The sequence below is a fragment of the Thermobia domestica genome, chromosome 1 (assembly GCF_964235325.1).
Source record: "Thermobia domestica chromosome 1, izTheDome1.hap1.1, whole genome shotgun sequence".
Taxonomy (NCBI): Eukaryota; Metazoa; Arthropoda; class Insecta; order Zygentoma; family Lepismatidae; genus Thermobia; species Thermobia domestica.
The window spans coordinates 207,225,001-207,252,779 of NC_137454.1; the positions used below are offsets into that span (position 1 = coordinate 207,225,001).

Sequence of the window (27,779 nt, forward strand, 5' to 3'; positions counted from 1 at the left end):
TACGACCATCATTTTTGGATTGACAAGTGCGTCTGACTCTCAAATTTTGCGCCCTGCTTTAGGGTATCAATGTATTTATTCCACTAGGTTAACCTGTAGGCACTCAGGACTTCGGTCTGGCCGCGCAGTGGGCGTATTCCACTTCCTTCGAGAATAGGGGTTACACCGCAAGTGCGAGTCAAGACAAAGGAACATACCTTGACGATGCGAAGACAGACACACTATCCACACATCTGAGGAACTAAGGACTGGATGCATCTAGCGAAGCCGGTCTAGAACTTAGGCCGAAAGGCCGCAGCACGTCTAGCTAGCGTACGAAGTGTGAAATTATACCACTAGATCCTAATGCATAGTAAATTTATTTTCACATTGCAGACAGTAGTTTCTCTGCTAAATTCGTATGAACTACGTCTCCTAACGAAGGAAATAGTGACTCGTGTTTGTGACGCTTACGCACGCAGCCCGAATACGTACATGTTTAAAACTACAAGGTTCACAAAAGTCTGTGTGGAATATCTTGCACAAACATTTATTAATGTTACTCGTTGAAGTTATTCCAGCCTTGGTAAAAACGAAAAGTAACAAGAAACAACGTTGAAACGAAGTTATATTCTTAGTTTTAAATGTAATAATGGGGATATTTTATTGGCTATCTTAGGAAAAGTTATATACAATATTTTTCTAGACTAAAAATTCTTTATGAGTTATGAGCTAAATTCGGGAAACATGCACGCTGGGCGGCTGCTGTTCAGCGAAAGAAAGAATGGTGCAAGAGAGCAAAGGAATAATAAGTGAAAAAAAAAAAAAAAAACGTTATATGACGCATAATGGAGATTTGAAAAAATGAAACTATTTTACAGACGTGACCCTGAATTACAAAATGACACCCTTCCTAGAAAGTTCTCAGCATTTTCCCGGTTCTTTTCTTTTTCTGCCTATTTCAATTCCTCCCTATTTTCGCTGCCTTCTGTAGGTGGTTCATTATATATACAGGATGTCTCAAAAGTCCCCTGATATTAGGTATCTCTGTTATTATCAGATTTACAACAAAATGTAAGAGGAAAAACAATGTCCAAATATGATGTTTTCAATTTAAAGTGATTTTTTTAAAATCGGATGAGTCGTTTGGGTTGTACACTCTTTATGCGTCCAATATTAAATGAAAATGCAATGTTACCACTTACCTAGACCCACAATATAAGTAAGTGAATGGAGTTACTGTTTGAAATGGGGACTGGCCATCGACAGGTTAGTGTAAAAGACAGTAACTTCCATTCACTTATGTTGTGGGTCCAGGTAAACGGCAACGTTGCATTTTCATTAAACATTGAGCGCATAAAGAGTATACAGCCCAAACAACTCATCCGATTAAAAAAAAAATCTTTCATTTTAGATTGAAAACATCACATTTGGAGACAGGTTTTCCTCTTACATTTTGTTGTAACTCTGATAATAACAGAATTACCCTATGTCAGGGGACTTTTGAGACACACTGTATATATTCACATGCGGCCAATTTTCATAGCTTAATGATACCTCTCATTCAAAACAAAAGTATACTTCAATTTGTTTGAATACCAAATTCTCACTTTTTCAAAGTTCCTATATGAAATAAATAAAATAAATATAAATAAATAACACATAAGTACTCACCATTTGACGTAGTTTTGTCTTCTGGCAAACCATCTATTTGCGCTGGGTGTGGTAAATTTTCGGAATTCTCAATTTTGCTGGCATCTTCTTCACAATAAATTTCTTTTCTCACGTTACGATTCTCATGGCAATATGAAGTATTTATTTGTGTGTCGTTAGAAGGCAATTGCATTGAATCAGCTTTTATCGCGGAAACACCTCCATCTTGATCACATTCACTGCCTACGTTAACAACTGTTTCTCTCTGTGCACTATTTTTATCTATTGTCTCCGCAGATTTACTCACATTCTCTTCCTGTTGCAAGCTGAGATTGACATCAGCTGGGTCCATTATCTCTCGCCTTGCTCTTTTTTCAGAACAATCGTCTTCAGCTACCGGAGATTTTCGTTTCGCTGTTGATGCAGTAGGACTACATTCAGCACTAGACACCTTTCCTCCAGAACGTGTTTTCCTCGGTTGGTAATCGGGAATAGATTGGAGTTTTTCAAGTGCTGTTTTCAAAGGCAGAAGACCCACTGCAAATGGTATATCCTTTGTAGGAGACGTAGTAGTGTTCATTAGTTCATTGGTATCTGTAATATTCGATGCAACAAGCTTCAACGAACCTTCTGTCGCTTGTGATGTTTGTAAATCCAACAGTGTGTCCACGGCTTCACTAATGTTTACTCCGACACGATCTGTTTTTTCCTCACAATTCTCTTCCTGGTTGGTGGTAGACTCTGCCGCTTCACCTTGACTTTCACATTTTTCATGCAATGCATTTGACATTTCATTCGACGTATTTTCATTTATCGTCGTGCTTACAGAACAATCTCGCTGTTTCTCTAATTCACATGAATCTAATACCAATCTACTGCTACCAGACTCTACTTCTGTATCTACCGAATCACTACCTGCACTGGCTTTGCACTCTTCGTTATGTACATAATCCTTGTTCATATTAGAGTCTTGATCCTCAGTTGATGTCTCTGATGAATTAGGAACTTGAAGATCAATTGCTGGCTTGGGTATCGACGCAACCTTATCATCTTCAGATGCTGACTTTATGACCTCAGTTTCACCTTCATGTTCTTCTTCTTCCTCAACAATCAACAGAACACTGAGGTCATTTTCTTCCATGCTCACGTCCTGCACAACGTAATCTTCATTGCAATCAGAGGCAACTTCTGTTTTACTTTCGGATGAATCGACTACTTCACTTCTTGCTTCATTTGAAGTATTTACTTCGCTTTCCTGAAGTATATTTGTAATTTTCTTTGAATCAGATCTACATATTTTGTATTCAGAATCTTCAGATATTCTTTCTTCTTCTGGTTTACACGTCATGTCTTCCTTTGTTGCTTTACTATTGATTTCATAATGACAATCTAACACCATCTCTTTAGTTTCCTCTGACATTTCTTCCGTACACTCTACATTAATAAGATTTTCATGGTGAATTTGGTCCTGACAGAGGTTTGCTTCGACTTTACTAGCAAAGTTCGTCGAGGCCTTCGAATTATTTCTACATTCAGATTCGATAGTTTTTCTTAATTCTTTTACTTTTTGAATAGGTGGACAAGAAGTGCTATTATCCAATACCATGTTTTCATCATTAGTTTCGCAGCTCGATTTTGTACTTTTCGCCAAGGAACAAATACCTTTTATGACAGGTGTCATCAATTCAAGTTGTTTGAGAGAATTTTTCGACTCCTCCATTTCTTTATTAGACGATGACGCAACTTCCTGACTAGATTTTTCAATTTTTCTTGTTTCATATTGGGTATTCGGCTCTAATACATCACTAAACGTTGCACTATCGGCAAGTAAATTTACTTGTTCTTCAACTACTACTGTTTCATTTGCACCATGCACTGTAGCACTTTGCTGGTCAGATGTTGTACTGCTCACACATTCCAATGTTTCTAATAACGGTTGTTTCGATTCTGAAGTACTATTGAAACGTTCTGTATTAACAACCTGTCCATGTACGGTTAAATTCTCTCCTTCTGTAATTTGACACTGCAAGATTCCTCCATTGACAATGTTCATAAGCATTTCTTCGTTTACAGTAACATATGACCCATCCCCACTGTCCATTAAAATGGGAACGTCTAACGGCAAACCTGCTTCTTTTAGTACTTCTGCGTACTGACTTGATACAACGTTTTTTATCGAACTGGATTCCACATTTTGTTGAAAATTATTTCTGTCTTCCCCACTATTACAACTATTCGTCGGATTGGATATAGTCCGATTAGGGTCACTCAATAACTTACTAGGTTTTTGTATTATTTTAAATTTTGTGTTGAAACTATGACTATTTGACACTGAGGGATTATTAAAAGTGTTGCTTTTTACTGGCTCTGAAACTGAGGAAGACACACGTGCATCAGTGGAGTTAGGAACCCCATAAGGCACACTGGGATCTTTTGCTGATGTTGATGTTTCGTTCTCAATGTCTACTGACTCAATGCCAGCCATTTCCTTTTGAAGCATTTCGAGCGCTTTCCGACTTGCTTCTGCTTCTTTGCGGAGGGCCATTTCGGCATCTGTCATTACTTTCTCTTGGAAGATCAAATTCATTTGACGTTTCAGAGGACGTCCCCTCTTCCGAGGACCGGGTACATAAATAGGGTAGCCGCTTGCTGACACCATTTGCTGCTGATGTTGTTGTTGTGGCTGAACCTTTACTGCAGTCCCAGAAGACTGAGATGTAACTGTGATTTTGGGATCTGCTGAAGAGTCGATGTCTTGTACTTGTTGAGGTACACCTGTGCTATGCTCCCGAACTAAATTTATACAATTCCGAATATTGGATCTTAACTGTGCGTCTACAGGTCGCTGTATGGAGGTCACGACATCTGAACCACCAATGCTTCTACCTTTCTGATCCCCGGAAAGTGACAGAAGTAATTCCGCCGTATCTGCTGTGTGTGTCTGCTGTTGCGTCAATGGTTTTCCTACAGCAGTTACGCCCACAGGGTTTACTTTAGGTGTCAAATGAGCCGTACCAGTACAATTCACGCTGGTAGGTTTCGCTCCTTCTTCAACAGTTGATGTCTTGCCATTTTCCCCTGTAAATGAGGAACAAAATAGGTTATCAAGTTGCAGTAATATTCATAACATATTAATAGAGCTCTAAAATACCCAGTTTAGACAAAAGCATCGATATAAACTTCATATCATCATAAATAGCCAAGTAGAAACTGTCAAAACGGGATATGTGAAGTGAAGGTAGTAAACAGTATAATAGTTCAAGATCACAATGTCTTAGCTGCACCTGTTTGTTTGAGATGGATTGAAGTACAAATGGGAGTAAGATAACCGTTATGGATTTGCACAAGGCAGGTAACACCGCAAATAAAATATTCAACCCTCTGCAGCAATTCAGGATTGCCAGACTATCTGCTCAATATAGTATTACGCCTGTATTCATCTACCGGATTATAGATTTGCAAGCTGGCACCTTCTCTCACTAATCGCGTATTGTACGGACTCCACTGGGCATCAAAAATGTGTCTACCCGACAGCAACGAAAGGTGGCACGGACAGTCAATAAATATTCGTTACTCATATTCACAATGTCATAATTATCTAGAGAGCCGCTATACATCGCTAGAAGCATCTTCCAAAGAGTGTTTGTGTTAACTCAGCGGTAAGCCATTGGATTTTAAATCGTAAGGTTGTGAGTTCGATTCCCATCTGAGTCAATGTTTTTTTAAAGGTATATTTTCCGCAATGCATGAAAAATTATATAAAATAATTACATTAAAATACATCAGTTGTATATATATATATATATATATATATATATATATATATATATATATATATATATATATATAACATATAATTATTGCAGAACATACTGATTATTATGTTTAAAATATAACATCTGATATAGGTATTCACAGCACGTTTGTATTCTATATGTGAGTTTTAAATAAAAATTAAGAAAATAATATCATAGCAATAAATAGGTTATATAGTGTATTTATTTGCAGCTATTTGTCATACGGAGGTTACTTCTCAATTTTCTCATTACAGCAAGTGATTTATGCTTCCTGAGACTATGCGGGTATAAACAGAAATTATTATACAAACTCGAATCTTAATTACAGACACAAAACTCACGAACCCGAAAACCATGTAAACAGAAAATCTACGAATACAAAGTCATGTCTAAGAGACCTATTTATACTTAAGAAAGAAGGCAGAATAGGATTTCTTTCCAAAGGATTTCAGTTCAATAATCTGCAATGCTTTTGCATATGGATGTGGTCTCTTTCTCTCTGCCTCTTATATATCTATATCTATCTATCTATATTATATATATATATATATATATATATATATATATATATATATATATATATATATATATATATATACGACGCGCATTTCAAAAGAAAGGGCCGATATTTTATTATAACCGACTGACAATAGTGATCGGATCACGCTTGCGCAGTAACATCACTTGGTCCATTGGCTATCAAACAACCATAGTTTCGCCAGTCATCTGTTTGTTTTCGAGTGTGCTAGAGCGTGTTAAAATGGCTGCGTGCATACACAATCCCGCTAGATGCGAGGTCCGCTCTGTGATTAGATTTCTTCATGCCAAAGGGCAAAGTGCTGCTGAAATTCATAGAGAATTGTGTGCAGTGTACGGCGACAGTGTAATGAGTGAAGGAAAGGTACGGCAATGGTGTCGTGCATTCAAAGAAGGCCATACAAATATCCACGACGAAGAGAAAGAGTGGAAGACCAAGCATTCAGACTGACGACTTGGTGTAGCAAGTGAATGGAAAAGTTAAAAGAAAATGTTTCTGTAACAATTCGACACAATATTGTTGGTGAAACCTCTGGAAATTCGATGTGTAGAGCGATAATGGTGAAGCGACGATTTTCTTTAACTTTTTTGACCTGGATTTTAAATTTACAGGGGTAACATCAAAAGCGTTGCTCACATAGCTCTAAACATTTTAATGTATGTATAAGTGTATATTCCAGCGAAACCCGGAATGTCTGGAGCAACTACTACTAACGTGGGAGACATATTACTTTCAATCTAAGAAAAAAAAATTGTGGAAGTCAGACACTCCACGGGACGGAAGTTGGGAGGAGTGACATGTAAAAATAGTGTAAAACGACTGATCGTAGAGTGTTATCCATTGTTTTCTGGGTCGTTGAGATGAATAGTGAGGCACTCAATGGCGTTATATCCAAATTCATCCCCATCTTCACAGGATGAGGGGCTCGGAGATATGACCAATAAAATGTAAAAACTTACTTAAATATTTGTCGAATTGATAGTTTTCTGCGGTCGCGAAAGCGTTTCTAATAACTTTGGAATGTAGTTTGTACCCACTTCAAGATGGGCTTTTTAATCGTATCAATTTCTCACCTTAAGAAGAAATTACCATCTCAACTAGTATATGTATCAAGTCAGCCTTCGCAATTGAGAAAAAAATTTGTAGATGTATGTTTCGTCTTTTAAATGATATACTACATGTTAAAATCAGAGATTGAGTGGGTCGGTGGATCAAATGGGTCAAGATTTGTGGGTGGGTCAGTGGATCGTGGGTCAACAAGACATGATCCACTGCAAAACACTACTCACCGTGACCACACTGACCCATTGACCCACCGACCCATTCTGCTCAGTGCCTTGTAGATAGCATTTTCTGAACACTGGTAAGTTTGTCTACATTCTACTTCCAAGACTTCCATTTTTCTTTTTTTCATTTGGTTCTAATGAAAAAAGAATAATTCAGGCTCTTTTGGAAATGAAATGAAATCTTTGTTTTACGTCCCACGATTATGTCGGTTAGGCTAAAGGGGACGATGATGATAAGTGAATGAAATGGTGGAATGAAGAAAGTGGGAGGAAACGGGAGAATCCCGAGAAAACCCACGAGCACGATATTTGTCCACCACAAAGTCCACACGGCGCGAGCTGGGATCGAACCAGGGACCCCAAGCACCGGAGGTGAACGCTCTACCACTGAGTCACCGCGGTGCCTCTTCTCTTCAGTACCATTTTAACCAGAGATGGTGTGGGTCAATGAAAATTTGATCCACGACTCACCATGACCCACTATCACCCACCACCCATCATGACCCACTCTGACCCACTACCAACTATGAACCACTCTGAACCATTGTGACCAACTCCGACCCACCAAAACCCATCGTTATCAACTCTGACCCATGATCCACGTCCTCCTCTCCATTGACTGAAGAGGTTACACTTGTAATAAAACAAGACTGTAAAATTATCACTTATCGGAGTTTGAATTATTACTGTCAATCGCTCAAGCACCGCTCTGTTACAACACCGGTGGATCTGACCTTTACGATATACAATGGTAAAGTGTTTCTCATCTTTCGAATTAAAATGAATTTAAATTTATCATATATAATTATTTCTTTGTATGCTTACATATACATTTCAGTAGGAAATAGGATGAAATTTAAAAGTCTCAAATCAAGATAAAGTAGACCAACGTAGAAAAAAAAAATAGTTTTCCATATAATTAAGCATGCCGTACTAATTTAACCTTTTCAGGACGGACAGGGATTTCAAGAAAATCGTAGACCTTTACTTTGGCGGTCCTAGCACTCCTCCTAATTATTCAAGTATGAATCATACCTTGTTGGAAAGCTTATGAAACAAAGATTCTAGTAAGATAACCTTTGAGGCTACCGTACCCAACCCGTAAAGAAGAAGAAGAAGAAAGAAAGAGAAAAAGTGATTTTTTTTTCGAAATTTGTGAGAGTCTGGTAACACTGTTTCTAGTCGTACGCTAGAAAAAATATTCTGACCTGTAGGCCAGACATTGATAATAATTATACCAAAAAATGAAGGGCAAAGGTACAATAGCTACGTAAAAAAAAAAATCGGAAGATAGAATCTAGGTGAATCATCCTGTTCTTATTTTCCCGAGAAATTTTCGTCTACCCTTACGTTGGCAGGCTTGGCGACGCCTCTAAATGTCACACATAAACAAACCATACCTCGTTGGAAACCTTATAGAACAGACATTTCAGCAAAGTAGCTTTCGTGTCTCTCGGACCAAACTAGTAAAAGAAGAAGACGAAAATCATTTTTTTTTTCAAAAATACATTTCTTCAGATTTTGTCAGACTGTGGCAATACTGTTATATACCGTACGCAAGCAAAAAAAAAAAAAAAAAAAAAATCTCAGATTTACGCCACACACTGGGGAGAATGATATCAAAAAATGAAGGGTTTAGATTCAATAGGAATGGAGGGGAAAATTCTGAACACCGAACCTACGTGAATCATCCTGTATTTTTTCGATAGATTGTGGTATACGCTAACATTGGCAAGTCTGGTGATGCCCCTAATTGTCACAAACATATCAGCTATACCTCGTTGGAAACCTTATGAGACACCCATTTCAACAGGGTAACTTTCGTATCTCTCGGGCCAAACTAGTAAAAGAAGAAGAAGACGAAAGTAAAAAAAATTGCGAAAAAATCTATTTTTTCCAAATTTGTCCGACTATGGCAACACTGGTATTTGTCGTACGCAAGGAAAAAAATTCTCACATTTACGCCAGACATTGGGAACAATGATATAAAAAAATGACGGGTTTAGGTACAATAGGAATGGAGAAAAAAATTCGGAACATCCAACCTACGTGAATCATCCTGTATTTTGCTCGAGAGATTGTGGTATACGCTAACATTGGCAGGCTTGGCCACGCTCCTAATTGTCACAAACATATCAGCTATACCTCGTTGAAATGCTTATGGAACAAACATTCCAACAAGGTAACTTTCGTGTCTGTCGGGCCAAACTAGTAAAAGAAAAAGAAGACGAAAATGAAAATTTTGGGGGGAAAATCAAGTTTTTCGAAATTTGTCGGACTATGGCAACCTGTTGTTTGTTGTATGCAAGAAAAATAATTCTTACATTTATCCCCGTTATTGTGAACTATTGTGCAGGAAATAAACCGTGTAAGTGCAGTAGGAATGCTGAAAAATCCTATCTTACTAACGGCAGAGAATAAACTCGCATTGGTTCACCTAACATTGTTCGTCGAAAGATAATTGCTTTTCTTTCCTTTTGCTTCGGCAGGAAGATTTTGTAGTTGAAAGAAATGTATTGCATATCTACAACCCTTAGGTTCAACTGATAACTATAGCTGACCTTGACCAGGCTAAAAATAGAACGGTGCGTTCTGAGGTGATAACTGTTTTTCTTTCGCTTTCTCTCTCTCTCTCTCTCTCTCTCTCTCTCTCTCTCTCTCTCTCTGTGTGTGTGTGTGTGTGTGTTTGTTCAATAAGTTACCTTGTTGCAATATCTGTTCTATAAGCTTTCCAACGAGGTATAGCTGATATGTTTTTGACAATTAGGAGCATGTCCAAGTCTGCCAATGTTAGCTTATACCACAATCTCTCGAAAACATACAGGATGATTCACGTAGGGTCGGCGTTCCGAATTTTTTTCTTCACTCCTATTCCACCTAAACCCTTCATTTTTCTACATAGTTGTTTCCAATGTCTGGCGCAAATGTGAGAATTATTTTCCTTGCGTACGACAAATAGCAGAGTTGCCATAGTATGACAAATTTCGAAAAAATTGAATTTCTCCCCAAAATTTTCATTTTCGTCTTTTTTTCTTTTACTAGTTTGGCCCGACAGACACGAAAGTTACCTTGTTGGAATGTTTGTTCCATAAGCTTTCCAACGAGGTATAGCTGATATGTTTGTGACAATTAGGAGCGTGGCCAAGCCTGCCAATGTCAGCGTATACCACAATCTCTCGAGCAAAATACAGGATGATTCATGTAGATTGGATGTTCCGATTTTTTTCTCCATTCCTATTGTACCTAAACTTGTCATTTTTTTATATCATTGTTCCCAATGTCTGGCGTAAATGTGAGAATTTTTTTCCTTGCGTACGACAAATACCAGTGTTGCCATAGTCGGACAAATTTGGAAAAATCTGATTTTCCACCCAAAATTTTGACTTTCGTCTTCTTCTTCTTTTACTGGTTTGGCCCGACACACACAAAAGTTACATTGTTGGAATGGCTGGTCTATAAGGTTTTCAACGAGGTATGGTTTGTGAGTCTGTGATAATTAGGAATGCCGCTAGGGCTGTCAACGTTAGAGTACATTACAGCGGATATTGAATAATATACAGGATGTCACGTAGGGGTGGGGTTCCGAATTTCTTTTTCCATTCGTATTGAACCGACGGGTTTGACTTTTGTGTATCATTGTCCCAAATATCTGTCGTAAATGTGAGAATTTTTTTCTTGCGTACGATGAATAACAATGTTGCCAGAGTTCCTCAAATTAGAAATATTTTTTTTTTGTCTTTATAAGAAAATATACAATAAGAAAAAGGGTAAATTCAATACCCCTCCTATTCACCCCTCTCAAGCCCAAAAGTCATGGACTGGGTATGGCTAGGAAGTATGTTCATTTGTCTCTATGGATGCCATTTTTTATCCTTGTAGCTCCATCAGGGGGGTACCTCCCCCCAAATTATGAAGGGAGAGAGGGAAAGCTATAAACACCCAACTTTGCCCCCTTCCCCTTCACGGCGGGACCCACTACATGAATGATATACACAGGATTAGAAAGTTCCATCCTTTCTGAAGAGATACATACCAAAATCATATGTCTAGGTTAATTAGGAGCTGAGCTAGAGAGGTTTGAATTGCTGGCTCAAGGGTTGAGCCGTTCGTCCTGAAAAAGTTAAAAATGCCCATGTAATTAAGGTTGGAACACAAATTTTATGGCCATTTTTCTCACAACTTATGGCTTGATTGCCTTATGCTCTGAACGCTCAATATATATAAAATACCAGCTTCAGCAATTATTATAATAGAAAGCAGTGGGTATAAAATGCGAAGAACTGTAGTTTTCATTTCTCAATTTGTTTCTCAACTAATATAAATCGTTTTCGATTATTCTTACAAATCAACCCACTACCAATTTCCAATATATAGAAAATACCCCCCTGCTCATAAAAGAAAATTTTTAAAAATGCCAGGACACGTTCTGTTTATTTTTAATAAAGAGTTATATACTGAATTTCAGCTCTCAAAGTTAAACGGCTTGTGAGATACTCAATTTTTCGCAAAAAATCGGACCCCTATTCCCCCCTAAGGATGTGTATTAGGGTATATCGAAAAAACTTTTTTTTCGAAATCTTGTTACCCTTAGTTGCCATTTTTTGCCAAATGTGGTTAATAAAACAGAAAAAATTTCAAATCGATACCTCAATATTTTGAGGTGCAGCCATCGGCTTGAAATATTTTTTAAAATGATCAAATCCGTAGATTTTTTAAGACACGAAATGAAATATTATAACTTTACACTATGTTCCACTTTCATAGTAATAATTGTTCTCCAGACATCCTGAATATACTGTAAAAAGATTTCAAGACTCTATTTCAATTGTTTGAGTTGTCAGCATCCCTCTGAACTGTGGAGGGAAAAATCAATTATCTTGTATATTAATGTATATTTGTAAAAGAATTTCGTAAAAATATTTAAACATGTTAGTGATCTTTTTGTCAAGTATCAGACACAATGGAGTCCAAAATCAATAAAATGAAAAGTATTCCAGTTTTCATACATTTGGAAAACGTATAATATTTTAAAATTTGCAGAAAACTCGCTGAGATACAACATTGTAGTTCCTGCAACACAACTCTTTTCCAAATAGATGTATTACATTGGAAATAACCCAGAACTCACCACGATGAAGGTGGCTGCAGTTCGAGTTCTGTCCTCCCTCCCACTCTTGGACTTATCTTTAATTTTGTAGTTGCAGATTATATTACTGGTTCTCAAATGATGTCTAATATTTACGTTCAGTTACTCATTTTTAATTTGCATTCTGATTCTTTGTGAACTGTAGTATCCGCTTCCGAGATTTTGAATTTGCCAAAATAAGTCCATGGAGAGCGTCTGCACTCCACACAGAACTACCCTCTTCTGTCACTAATTTTATCATGCGCTCTACTGATTGAGTGGCAAGAAAAACTTGTTACTTATTCACTTGCAACTGTGGCAATTTTTATGTTATGTTGCAGCTCATCCTTGCTTAGGTGTTGCGTTAGTAGTGGCTCCGTCAAGACACACTCAGACCAGTTTATCATATCAATGTAGGTTTTCGCGTCTAATTTGACCTCAGGAACTTTGAATACTCTCACACTGATAGATAAGGATAATGTTCTTGTTTTCAAAATTCTTCTCCAACCGAGCTTTCTTATGTTTACATCTGTGTTCAATATCATTGCCCGAAGTAAATTCTCGGGATAACTAAACCATGCAATTCGTATTATCACGGGATCTATGATTGATTTAGTATTTGAATCCATAGATCTAGAAAATAACGTAAGTTTAAATGTTTAGCTCCTCGTGTGCACGATGGTTCACTTTTAATATAGAACCATACAGAAGCATAAATATTCATTATGTAGGAAACCATAATCTTGAGCTCTTTTGACTGATTTTCCGTTCCGATGTAAAAGCAAGCGCAAAATTCCACTAGCAGTTGTCACCCACCTCACCTGATGTAGATTTCCTTGGTCCTCGTTTAAAGTTTGTTCAACTTGTTTTAAATGTTCATTTCCACGTTTTTTGTTTCTTTTATACCGCTTCATACGCAGTTTTGATTCACTTTTGTCTATTCCTCCTATAATTATTTCCCTTTTTGTTCTTTGGTCAAGAAGAAGTGACACTTCTAACTTTGGCATTCGTCTTTCTTTTTCACATTTACAGTGAATCAGTGGATCAGCACATTAACACGAAGCAATATCAAATAAGGTTTCTCTCGCAAATTTGTGAAATTGTACTATTTTAGCGTCACATGTAGGGTTGGATTTTTTCCCTGATTTTAGGAGCTGACGAACTTTTTCGTGATATTGAAGAATTAAGGCAACAATTCGTTGCTGACTTAACCTCTACGGTCCCCTAGTGCTCATTTGAGTGCATTCATTTTAATACTACGTAAATATATGTTGTTTCATTCCAATCGCATCCTTATACGTTTTGCTACTCAAATACTTATTCGAGGACACATTTAGTGCACTCTGGGTCTATTGGATTGCAGCATTGAGCACACAAAGTGAGATTCAGAAGAATGGCTGCAGCACGAGAGAAAAGGATTGAAGGTCCTGACAAGAAAACGTGAGTATATTCTTTTATTTACCTTCGGCATGGTTCAAAAAATTATTTTCTTGTAATTTAATATCAACTTCTTGATATAAGGGTATTATTTGTAGCAGGGACGTTCTGTACATTTCAGAACTGAGTAGAAACTACCATGTACTCAAATGAGTACTTTGGTACTAACGTATACATATTATTACGCTGTACTCATTTGAGTACTTTTCATATTGCTAGATATTTTTTATCTCTCAAAAGCTATTGTAAGTTTTGTTTTGTTTTAGTTGCATTTAGAAATAAATATGCACTAGATGCTGGATTAAGAAGATGTGTTAAAAGCAGGTGAGATATAAATAATGTAATAAAGTAGGCTTGTATTGTAATATTCTCTTTATAAAGTTTTATATCTATTTATGCTACGGGCGTAAGACGTAATTGAGGTTACGGACCATAACATTGAATTTATCCTTTCTCTGTTTATGCTTTTAACTTATTTTCCGATTAAGTACTGTTAATTTAAGTTTTAACTGCTGGAATATCATGAGAGGGATCGCTACTATAATTTCTAAATATTTCTATATTAAATTGCGCTCTTTCTTTGTTTTAATTTTACCAGTTTTTGTTTGCTTGCGACTAAATTCAAGTAACTTTCTTTTATGGAGTAATGTTCAGCAGTAGCTACTTAAATTCTAAGCAATTGTTCTTAATTTATTTCAAGATCTTATAGAATAAAAGTACTGCATAATCCTGATCACATTCTACAAATTTAGGGAATGTCCTAGTGACATTTCAATATCAGACGACAATGAGGCCAAAAATAGTGACTTCACATTGAAGGAAACCAGCACCAGTACTGTATCAGAGTATGATGCTCAGCAGACTAAGATGGAATTAGATTCCATTTCTTGTTTTCCAAATGAAGCACCAAATAGAGACATGATATGGGAACACAACATATATGAATTAGATCAATGTGGTAGTTAAGGACAATAAGAGTGTTCTCGTTAAAGTTATTCTCGTGATGTAAAATGTATTATTGTTCTAATGAAACATTGACGGCACATGATTATAATAGCAGCTTATCTTATAAGGTACTGAAGGTAAATATACAATTAATACATTTATCTTTGTTTCTAATTTTGTTACGATACATCACAACAATATAGCCTACTTTGTTCTAACTTTATTGTAAACACTACAACAATATTTTTGTCATTAACATTCGATTTTTCATTTAACATTTGCAAAAAGTCGTTTATGGTATGGAGTGAATTCAACCAAATTCTCAGGAGTAATTATAATCATACTGAATGGATCTTGAATGATGTTAAAAGAAAGAATTCTGCTTGAAAACGAAAGCAAATAAATTTTTATTGATAACTAGCTGTTAATATTTGCATCATTCCTAGCAAAAACATCCTTTATTTATTTTCATATTTAGAATAAATACATGCAGTACGCCCCAAAAGTACTCAAATGAGCACATGCCCTCCCTGTGGCACTTTTTAATAAGAAATTTCTTTTAATACACCGAAATACATATGTTTAACTAGAAAATATTCAGAAATAATTTTTTGGTGCATTAAAAAAAATTCAGGTCTGTAGAGGTTAAATTAGCTTTTCACATGTAGATGACTTCTTCCAAACTTGAAATTTTTAGAACTAACTATGTAAGTAATGTCATAGGCTGGCCGATCTCTTCTAGAACCGGAATTATTCTTTGTTTCCCTTTTCTAACAGGAATTGTTTTAGTACACTTTCTATTGTAGGCAGTTGAACACAACTAAACCCCTCTGAAGACCCAATAACATAGTGAATAATGTTTTTTGTGTCCTCTAACTGTAATCGAGTCTTATTCTCCAATTCCATGTTGACACAAGCAAAACAATTGCGCACTCACAAACATGGAAAAAGCCACAGACTTGTACACAATAGGATCAAGCAAAAACAGTATCATGCGTCAACGTTACCAAACTAGCAAAAGCTCAACACTTAAATGTGATATCACCTCAAACTGATTGTTATGTCTGAGCAAGGCAAGTCCATTTCGATAATTGAGTTGCAGGGAAAGCACATGCCACACACAAATATTGTAAATTTATCGATTTTCCCCCCAAGTAAAAGAGATGGTCGCACTTCATAAACAGAGCTAACAATTTCAAATTTCTTTTTTCATTGTATTTTAGCTATTTGGAAAACAATTATTACTAAGGGAAATACTGTATAAAGTAATACGCGTAAATATTTCATTTGTTGTTTTAAAAATCTTCGATTTGATAATGTTTTCTCGAATTTCAAGCCAATGGCGGCACCTCAAAAAATTTAGGTATCGATGTGTTATGTTATATTAAACACATTTGGTCAAAAATGGCCACTATGGGTAACACGATTTCGAAAAAAAAAAAAAGTTTTTTCGATACACCCTAAGTATTATAATGAAAATGATACGCGTATGATAACTTCCCAGTTGGGATTGGGGCTTGATTATATACCAAACGTCATTTCATTTGACTTTGCAATTTGACCGTGATGATCACACAGACATAGTTACTTTCAATTTTTTTAAATATAATTCATATATTACAGGTGATTCAAAAATATTTTTTCCAGCAGTTAGCTCCTCTAAAAGCTCACAGGCTGCATCTCAAAATCGAACAACTCTTACAATTGCAAATATCAAAATCCAAAAGTGCCTGAACTTTTTTCATTAGAAACAAATGTAAAAAGAAGAAAAATGGAGATCTTGAAAGTAAAACGTAGACAAGCTCACCAGTGTTCAGAAGATGCTGTCTACAATGCACTGAACAGAATGGGTCGGTGGGTCAGTGTGAGTGGTGTTTCGCAATAGGTCACGTCCTTTTGACCCACTCACAAATCTTGACCCATTTCACCCACTTACCAACCGACCCATTGACCCACTCTATCTTTGATTTTAACATGTCTTATTTCATTTAAAAGGCGAAACATACATCCACACAATTTTTTTTATCGATTGCGAAGGTTGGCTTAATATAATAGTTGAAATGGTCATTTCTTCTCACGGTGAGAAATTGATATGTTTAAAAAGCCCATCTTGAAGTGGGTACAAACTACCTCCAAGTTATTAGAAACGCTTTCTCAACCCCGAAAACTATGAATTCGACAAAAATTTCAGTAATTTTTGAGATGTTATTTTTAGCTCTCCCAGGCCATCATCTTGTGAAGATGGGGATGAATTTGGATGTAAACTCCATTGGGGACATCACTATCCATCTCAACGACCGAGAAAATTATGAATAAAACACTAAGATCAGTCGTTTTACATTATTTTTACATGTCACATCTCCCAACTTCCGTAACTCCCAACTTCATACTACTACAATATTAGATTACTTGTATATTAGATTAGATTGAAAGTAATATGTCCCCAACGTTTGGTAAAGATTGCCCCCAGACATTCCGGAGTTATGCTGTAATATTCATTTATACAGAAACATTAAAATACTTAGAGCTGTGCGAGCAATGTCTTCGATGCTGCCTCTGTATATTCAAAATCCAGTTGACATGTTTGTTCAGAAGTGTTGCTATTCATCTCGGTGATAATGAAACTATGGACGCTACACTAACACCGGTCGTTTTCAATCATTGTATATGTTACTCCCTTCGACTCTCCTTATTAGGTGTGCTAGGGGATCTTACTCCTACTGGAAGTTGAACTTAAACTTAAAGGTCATCAGAACTGCTATCAATGAAATTGGGGACCCCGAAAGATAAGGATTCGACACTAACATTGGTCATTTTCAATTACTTCTACATACCACAATTTCACACATTCCTTCAGGGTGCTAATGGGAGCTTAACTTACATGCCATCTGGAGTGCCACTTTTATCTAAGCGACCCCAAAAATTATGGATTCGACACTAATGTCGGTCTTTTTTTATAATTTTGATGTCAGCTCCGTTCATTCCTCCTAGGAGAGCAAACGGATACTGCCACCGCTAGCACTAAATTTGGTCTTAAATGGCATTAAAATTTTTACCAATTAATTTAGCGACCAGTGCTGCATTTAGAAGCTCGGCGTCCCTATGCACTTTTGCTCTCGGCGCCCCCAATAACTACATATTTCTCCGCCCCTTGATCTCCAACTTAAAAGTAAAACTTAATTCGAATATGCTTAATTAGTGAATTTATTACAGTTAAATACCACTCACTAGATGTTATAGCTACAACTACGTAAAAACAAATAAAAAATGGGGAAAATGTTCTGAATTATTTTTAGATTTCTTACATTATCATTAAACATATTAGAATAGTAAAAGAGGATTGTTTATGAAATAGTATATTTGCTCTTGATTTTTTAACTTTTTCATACGAAAAAAATTAAAATATTATTTAATTTTTAAACTTTGCGCTCTTCAAATATGTTGCCCTCTAGGCACGGACCTGGTTGGACTAATGGGAAATGCGGCACTGTTAGCGGCGCTGAAAACTTACGATTCGACTCTAATATCGGTTGATTTCGATATTTTTATGTTGCTACGAAACCACTTTGGGTGCTAATGGGAGCTTAATTGGACATGAATTGAAAGTAGAACTATTTACCTAAGCGACCACGAAACTATAGATTCGATACTAATATCAATCCTTTTCTAGCATTTTTGGTATGTATCACGACAGTACTCTTTGCCAAACTGTAAGAAATATGGTTAAAATTGCTCCAGATCTATCATAATTATGTTGAAACACACACATATATCCACTTTTATATATATAAATACAGAGTCAGCGACGAGCGAGAGAGAAAGAGCGACCCATGGCATCACAACTTCCACATTGCAAAAGCATATATCAGGTATTGAATTGAAAATCTATGTAAAGACTTTCTGCCGTGGCATGCTTCATAAGGACAATTCCAGTCTGCTCACGTGACCTTTGGGGTTCATGAATTTCTTGCGAGCGTTCCGACTTTGGATTCTCTGTTTATACCCTCTTTTTATGCCTCGAATATTTTTTAAGAACATAAATGAAATACTGTAATATGAATGTTGAGAAGTAACCGCTATATGACAAATAGCTGTAAATACACTACATAATTTATTTATTGTTATTAAACGATTTTCTTAATTTGTATTTAACATTCTCATATATAATACCGACGTACTGTGAACATCTATCTCAGATGTTATATTTTAACCATAATAATTACTATGTTCTGCAAAGATTATGTTATATATATATATATATATATATATATATATATATATATATATATATATATATAACTGATGTATTTTAATGTAATTATTTTATATAATTTTTCATACATTGCTGAAAATATAACTTAAAAAAAAACATTGACTCAGATGGGAATCGAACTCACAACCTTACGATTTGAAATCCAACGGCTTACCGCTAAACTAACACAAGCACCCTTCGGAAGATGCTTCTAGCAATGTATAGCGGCTCTCTAGATAATTATGACATTCATATCCACTGCAAACGCTGTTTTTGTTCTGTTTTAACTTTTATTTTAGCACTCTGGCGAGATTTATGTTCTATGTCTTAACTTTCAGCATTCTTTTACATATGGAAAGATTCGTTTACGTATCTAAATGTTCCATTACGTATGGAGACCTAAATGACAAACAAGCATGTGCTGACATTAATACAAAGTTTCGAAATATTGTATCACTAAGTATTTCAATCAATGTTGCTTTTCTTATACAATTGGTAACAAGTCTTATTATATTTAAAAGATGAAAAACCATCTGCAAAATTTTTCCGATTGCAGAGGTTGGCTTCGACGTTCGCACCTGCTTTACTTTTTTCCGAAAATACCCGAAGTTGGACTTAGAAAATTTTTGCCTCAAAACAGCAATAAAGAATGCGCTCAACTTTTTTGAGACAAGGTGTACATCAAAACTTTTGTCTAGATTAGGTAATATGGCTCTTTCAGATTCCAAATCTGGTTCTATTCTATTTGCTATTGAATCCAGTGTGCGAATTGAGTATTTTCCACAGGGGGATATGAATTTCACCCATATACGCATCCAATCATTACACATACACACACCAATATCTATCTATCTATCTCACGGAAATATCTCGAAAACGGTTGAACATAAATGAACCAAACAAAAACTCAAATAGGAAATGCCATGGGGCAAATCTAATGGTGTTGTCCTGGTGCCCCCAGGGACGCCCTTCATGGGGCCCGGGGACCAACTTTAAAATTTTAAATGGAAACATCGGGCGAGTAATACCTCATTTGATAGATCTTCAAACACTAAACAGCGTTGTGGCTAGTGTTGTAAAATTTTCGGAAATTTTGAACCTGCTGGTAAAAAACCGTTTCTTTCGGTTTCTTTCCAGAAAAACTGGGAAAATAACAAAAATCTTTGTGTTAGGTTAGCTTTACTAGTAATGGAACCTTTTTTATTTTTTTTTTCGAGAGCGTGAAAAATGTAAGTTAAGAAATTTCAATATTTAGAAAAGAAGTATTCGAAAATAAAACTGTTGTAATTATTCTTGAAAATTAATACTTTACACTCATTTCCTTTATGTTACTTTTATTCGTTTATTCGCGGTTGTGCATTAATTACAGAACTTTTACAGTTGCATACACATCTACAATCATGAAGCGTTTCTGTTGCAACAAATAGGGCTCTTGAATGAAATTGAGTTCTTAATGTGCTCTTTGATCTCGTGAAATTTTGTTAATTTTAACCAAATTACTTCTTAAAAAGAAAGAGCAGTAGGCAAATTTCAGTAATGCTCATGCATAAGACATATAATTACTATTATTTGATATTCAAATACAGACTAATGTAAACTTCATGTACAAAATTTTATATGTAAACAAATACTTGCTTTCTAGTGCGACAATTTATCTATATATATAAAAATAAAAGTAACTATATTTGTAACTTAACAACTCTTGAACCACCAGACAGACCTCGATAAAAAAAAAAAATTAACATAGATGAGGTTCGGGCCTGGGATGGATTTTACCATTTCACTTTGAAGGTGCAACTTGGAGGAAGGAAGTACGGATACATATTACCAATCTTAGTGTCGAACCCATAGTTTTCGGGGTCGCTGAGATGAGCAGAGACATTTTCGATGCCGTTTAAATCCAAATTCATCCGTGCAACTTGGGGGCGGGGGAGATATATATGAATATGATCGAAAATGACCGATATTAGTGTCGAATCCGTGTCTTTTGGGGGTCATGAGATGAGCATTAATACTTCCGATGCTGTTTAAATCCAAATTCAGCGCCGCAACTTGGGGGGGAGGGGGAAGAAAGGGTGGATTTATAAAAATGATCGAAAATGGCCGATATTAGTGTCGAATCCATAGTTTTCGGTGTGGCTGAAATAAACAGTGACACTTCCGATGCCGTTTAAATCCAAATTGAGCCAAAATAATACTCTAAAGGAGGAGGGTGATAGGTAAAAGTAATTGAAAATGATTGATACTAGTGTCGAATTCATAGTTTTTGGGGTCCCTAAGTTCATTAGTGACAATTTTGGTACCCTTTATACCCAAAATGAAATGTATTCTCTCCGTGCGATGAACGGGTATTCTACTAGTCTTTAATAATAAAGAACGGACGTTTCACATATTAAATTCTTCAATATATTTGTCGCTGCTCAAATTTACGCACTTGTGCGGTGTATGTGTGTATATATAAATAAGGTCATCTTTCTTTTTGAGTTGTTAGAAAAATACATATACAAATAATAAAGAGGGATTTTTATCAGAAATCAGAAAACTAAAAAGTAAAATTAAAAGCTGTTGCTTTAAGTATTTTTCCTGCTACCGAAATACGTTGTGTATGTTGCAAACATGTTACAGTAAAAACATTCTAAATTATATTTTCCGGGTTTTGCCAATATTTCCGAACAAAAGATTTTTCTAATTGGTTCAAAATTTCCGGAAATTTTACACAGCACTAGGAAGATACGTATCTCCAGAAAATATATATTTAATTTTAACATACTGGTATTAACTAAAATGATTCTGGCCCTGTTATTTTAACACTCCCCTGCCATAAAACGGTAACTTTATAATATTACTTAAGATAATTTAAATGCGTCTATATTAATTAATCTAAGATTATATTTTAGTATATTTTTGTAGCCATAACTCCATTCTATCACGGTGCTAACTTTAAAGGAGTGGTACAAATATATTTGTTGCCACAAAATTTCCCTATTCTAATACAAGAAACATAACTAATCAAGGATCTTAACTGTAAACTATAAATATAAATAGTTTTCATTTTAAAAGCATAATGTAGTAAAATATTTGAAAATTTCAATTTTTCCGTTTTTTTCCAAGCTCGGGAAAAACGGTAAAAAAAACAACTGGTTTTTTACTCAAAATTTCCGGTTTTTTCCCAGGCCTTCACAACACTAGTTGTGGCACAAGATTTTTCATATCGGTCACTGTTTTCAAAATGGGCGCCAAGACATGGTGCCTGTATCAGATAAGACGTCCAGTACCACTATTATGAAGACAGTTGGAGATAAATGAACAGTCAAAAAGTGAATCAGGAAAATGGCATGGGGCACTTCGAATGATGCCGCGGTGTCCCCAGGGCCGCCTTTCATGGGGGCCAAGGGCCCAACTTAACGGAAATATGGGTCAAATGATACCTCGTTCGATAGATCTTCAAACACTAAACAGCGTTGTGGCAAAAGATTTTTCATATTGGTCGCCGTTCTCAAAATGATCGCCAAGACATGGTGCTTGTATCAGGTAAGACGTCCAGTACCACTAATATGAAGACGGTTGGAGATAAATGAACAGAATAAAACTCGTATAGGAAATCACAAAAGGTATTTAACATTCCACGGCTCGAGAATGATTCAAAAGAGAAAAAGATATTTAAAGTAAAAGTAACAATGCAAATGAGAAAATCTAATTCTTAGAAAATTATCTTTCCGACCTCTTTCCGTAAGTGGGTGAAGCGGGAATGAATGGTAAAATCTCAATGAGAACCCCACTTTTACTTGCAGTAGGTATGGTTTGTCTGAAACATTTGTGTGCAAGTGACTGGTACTATAATGAATCAAAATAAGGTGAAATTTGCTATCAAGGGTAACAACCATTTGTACTGCAGTGTGATTGGATGGGAAAAAGAAGCAACTGAAATACAGACAACAAAGCATAATACATTTTTGGAACTTGCAAACATTTTAGCCGCGTCCTTCGCCCCTGATAATTTAACGCAATGCGTACAAGATGTTTGGGAGGCATCTGCGTCAGTATGTACCGTTTTGTAATTAGGGATCACAACTGAAATTACCACTGAAAATTATTCGACATGTAACTATGGACAACATCTCAATGAGCCTCATATTCTATCACGTGCAAGAAGACATAGAAGGAAAAAAATCGAACGAATACCATGCAGACGACTGTTGAACAAACCCAACGTTTGTACACATTATCCTACAATTGCATCGTTCGACAATTTTGTTTGCATTTCAATTGATTCATTTTTGCATTAAATCATTGCTTGCTATCAAAATGGAAGCTACCATTTACGAATTTTCCATTACAAAGACATCTATCTCTTATAAAAACCCATTTCAGATAATTTTGTTGAGTAGATTCAACTGGCAAAAACTAAGGTTCTCATTTGAAATTTCACCGTTTCTTCCCGCTTCACCCACTTACGGAGAAAGTTTGGGGTAATACTCTTTTTAGGAATTAGAGTTTCTGCTTTGCATTATGGCACTTTCACTCTAATCATCTTTTCTCCTGTTGCAACATTCTCGAGCCGTGAAATGATAAATACCATTTGTGATTTCCTATTCGAAGTTTTGTTCTGTTCGTTTATCTTTAACCGTTTTCATTCTATGAGCACTGGACGTTTTATCTGATACCAGGTACCATGTCTTGGTGGTCATTTTGAAAACGGTGACCCATACGAACAATCTTTTGCCACAGCATTTTTAATTTCTAAAAATCTATCAAACGAAGTATCACTCGCCCCAGGTTTCCATTTAAAATTTTAAAGTTGGGTCCTGGGCCAATATGACGAGTGGCCCTCGAGAGCACCGCGACATTACCATTCGATGTGCCCCATGACATTGTCTATTTGAGTTTTGTCTGGTTCATTTATGTTCAACCGTTTTCATATTAGTGGTACTGGACGTTTTATTTGATACAAGCAACATGTCTTGGCGGCCATTTTGAATACGGTGGCCGATATAAAAAATCTTTTGCCACAACGCCTTTTAGTTTTTAAAGATCTATCAAACGAGGTATCATACGCCTCATGTTTCCATTTAAAATTTTAAACTTGGGCCCTGGGCCCCATGAAGAGCGGCCCAGGGGGTACCACAACAACACCATTAGATTTGCTCCTTGGCATTTCCTATTTGATTTTTGTTCGGTTCATTTATGTTGAAACGTTTTTGAGTTGAGCTGATTTTGAGTTTAACGTCCTTTCAGCAGCGAGACTATATGAGACGGGACCTAATGATTAACGTGGAATCCGAACCACACGAACTCCCGCCGGGAATCGAACCCAGGTCTCCCATGCCAAAGGCACGTACGCTAACCACGAAGGAGCTCTGATACGTTTCCGAAATACGAGGGCTATCCAGAAAGTAGATTACGTTTTGGAATAAAAAATCAACAAAGTATAGGAAACAAATTTTATTATATACAGATGAAAGCCACACACAAATACTACTTTTCGACATAGTCACCATTCAAATTAAGGCATTTATCGTAGCGATGTACGAGCTTGGAAATTCCTTCGTCGAAAAATTCGGCCGCCTGCGACTTCAACCACTTCGTTACCTCTTCTTGCAGCTGTTCGTCGTCATCAAAACGCTGCATAGCCAGCCACTTCTTCATTGCTGGGAATAGGTGGAAGTCGCTCGGTGCCAGGTCGGGACTGTACGGCGGATGAGGAAACAACTCCCACTGAAAAGATTCAAGAACTTCACGCGTGACATTTGCCGTGTGGGGCCGGGCGTTGTCGTGAATCAACAAGATCTTAGAGCTCAACATTCCTCTGCGCTTGTTTTGAATTGCTCTTCTGAGGTTTTGCAGAGTTTGGCAATACCTTTGAGCGTTTATTGTAGTGCCTCTTTCCAGGAAGTCCACCAAAATCACACCTTTTCTGTCCCAAAAAACAGTCGCCATCATCTTCCTTGCCGACATTGTTTGCATGCATTTCTTGGGTTTTTGGGGAGAACCTGTGTGCCCCCACTGCATTGATTGCAATTTCGTTTCACAGTTCACGTGTTTCACCCATGTTTCGTCACCAGTAACGATGCGATCGAGTAAAGAGTCACCATCCTTATTGTAGGCGTCCAAAAAGTGCAACGCTGCAGCCATTCGCTGATTTTTGTGGTCCTCTGTCAAGATTTTTGGAATCCATCTTGCACAAAACTTGTGGTAACCAAGCTTTTCGCTGATGATTTCGTGCAACAAACTTCGCGAAATTTGTGGAAAACTCAAAGAAAGTTCCGTTATTGTGAACTTTCGATTTTCACGGACTTTAACATCGACTTTTTCGACAAGTTCGGCAGTCACTTTGCTGGGTCTCCCACTTCGATCTTCGTCGTGAACATTGGTTCGGCCATTTTTAAATCTTATGACCCACTGTCGCACTCCACCTTCAGTGATAATGTTGTCCCCATACACTTCACACAGCTGCCGATAGATTTCTATCGGTTTACAGTTTTTTGCTGTCAGAAACCTTATTACTGCACGCACCTCGCAGCTCGCGGGATTTTCAATTAACGCAGACATTTCAAACCGTCACAGTATCTTAACGGAGCACAGCACGAACCTCTCACTAGCACGGCTAGATGCCGACTGAGCTGCGCAACGCTCTGACCCCAAGATGGCCGCGCTAGCCCCGCCCCTAGCGGACACAGACGAAAACGTAATCTACTTTCTGGATAGCCCTCGTATTTCAGTGAAAAGTTTAAAATGGGCCACCCTATATATATAGAGAGAGAGAAATGAAATCTGTAAGTTTTACGTCCCACGATTATGCCGGCTAGGCTAAAGGAGACGGTGATGATGAGAAATGAATGAAATGGTGCAATGAAGAACGTGGGAGGAAACGGGAGAACCTCGAGAAAACCCACGCACAATGTGTTTGTCCACCACAAAGTTCACTTGGCAGGAGCTGGGATCGAACCCGGGATCCCAAGCACCAAAGGTGAACGCTCTACCACTGAGCCACCGCGGCCCCCAGAGAGAGAGAGAAGGGAGAGGGGGTCAGAACAACACCGACTGCGTTTGGGAGTTGATTGCTGACACCAAGAGTAGACAAAAAGTATAGACCAACCTGGGTGCACCTCCTTTCGGAGTTATAGGCTGCCGAAAACATGAATAAATGAACTTTTTAGGTCATAGCTCTAATACTATTGGACCTACCGTAGTCAGGTCAAGACTTTATTTTGGAAATAGTATGTGCCCTATCCAAATATCCATGTTTCTGAATCCTGCGGTACTACCCAATAATTTTTATAGAGGCAGTTGGTGCATATTTCAAATTATATGCCCGTAGCCAAACTGCCTCTATAAAAATTGTTGCGTGAGTACCTTAGGACTGTGAAACATATTTTTTGATAGCGCACATATTAGTTCGTAAGTGAAGTCTTGACCCGACTATGGTAAGTTACATAGTTTTGGAGTTATGGACCTTTAAACTTCATTTTTTCATGTTTTCGGCAGCCTATAACTCCGAAAGGAAGCATTTGTGAACCCAGGTTGGTCTATACTTTTCGTCTTACCTTGGTGTCAGGAATCACCTCCCACACGTTGTCGGTGTTGTTTTGAAATATATATATATCATCGACTTAAACGAAATTGCTCTTTCCGCTGGTCTAGTAGCTAGCGCGTATGCCTTTATGCCTTTGATGAACGTGGTCGTGAGTTGGATTTTCGGTAGGAAATCACAAAAATTTAATTTCAGTCATTCATTTCTCCTTTAGCCTAAAGGGCATAACCCTGAGACGTTAATTTGAAAACTTCATTTCATTTTTATCTCCAAAACAATATGAAATATCGATATCCGTATTATTATTATTATTATTATTATTATTATTATTATTATTACTGTTGTCTTCGTATTACAAATACATAGATATGTGTAGGTGAAACTAAATCACCATTTAAGTGAACGTTATGACACTAACACGACATACAAGAATGCTTTAAAAGGAAGTGTAGATCTGAGCTTTTAGAGATCTTTCTATCCGCTTCGACCCTGAGCAAAAAGAATGTCTTTTCTGCATGAATAGGTAAATATTTCAAGAAACAAAAGTGTGTGATGTAACGACTACTTATACAAGCTGAGAACCGAGATGTTTCACATAAACTGTCTTAACTCAAATATATAAAATTTCAAAATTTATTTATGGTAATTTAAATGACACTGTATAATAGTGTAATCATGTATTTCTATCGAATATGAAACATATTTTAGGTTCGAGTCCTAGACATGCTTATTTTGACTGAATATTAACACTCAGCCAACAACAATTCAGAAACTTTTGTTTTGAATGTTTCATATATTCAATAAGAAGTTGCAGGTTCAAGTATCTATAACAATACCATACAAAACAATCTCCTGTACTTTTACATCACCTAATATAAATACAAATAAAAATATGTACAATGAGAGCCCACTCTTGAACAAAACACTACTAAAGTCCATTGTAAATTACAACCTTAACATGAGAATTCAAGTTTTGATTTCCAAATACTTAATCCAAGATTAAGCTATGATAAATACAAAAATTACGGAAATTAATTTTTATGATGCAATTTTAAGCAATATATATGGAATTACAACCGTCAAAAGGTGTTCTAAATATATGGATACTAAATTGTCCAAGCACAGCAGCTAGGCTGCGGTACAAGCCATGTGGTCTGAATTAAGAGCACTGACTTCAGGAATGAGAGAGTGTGGCTCTTCTGGGAAACGAGCTCGGTGGCGTAGTGAATAACGGAT

At 36.7% G+C, this 27,779-nt stretch overlaps 1 protein-coding gene across 2 annotated transcripts in view; it reads right to left on the reverse strand.

Annotated features, from left to right (window-relative positions):
• Positions 1-27,779, reverse strand: part of LOC145693294 (uncharacterized) — a 77,346-nt gene that overhangs the window by 20,919 nt on the left and 28,648 nt on the right. For both annotated transcript variants that reach the window (XM_081769154.1, XM_081769162.1), the window contains exon 5: positions 1,654-4,710. In XM_081769154.1, the coding sequence (XP_081625280.1) occupies positions 1,654-4,710 (3,057 nt within the window). The remainder of the gene's footprint in view (positions 1-1,653; positions 4,711-27,779) is intronic.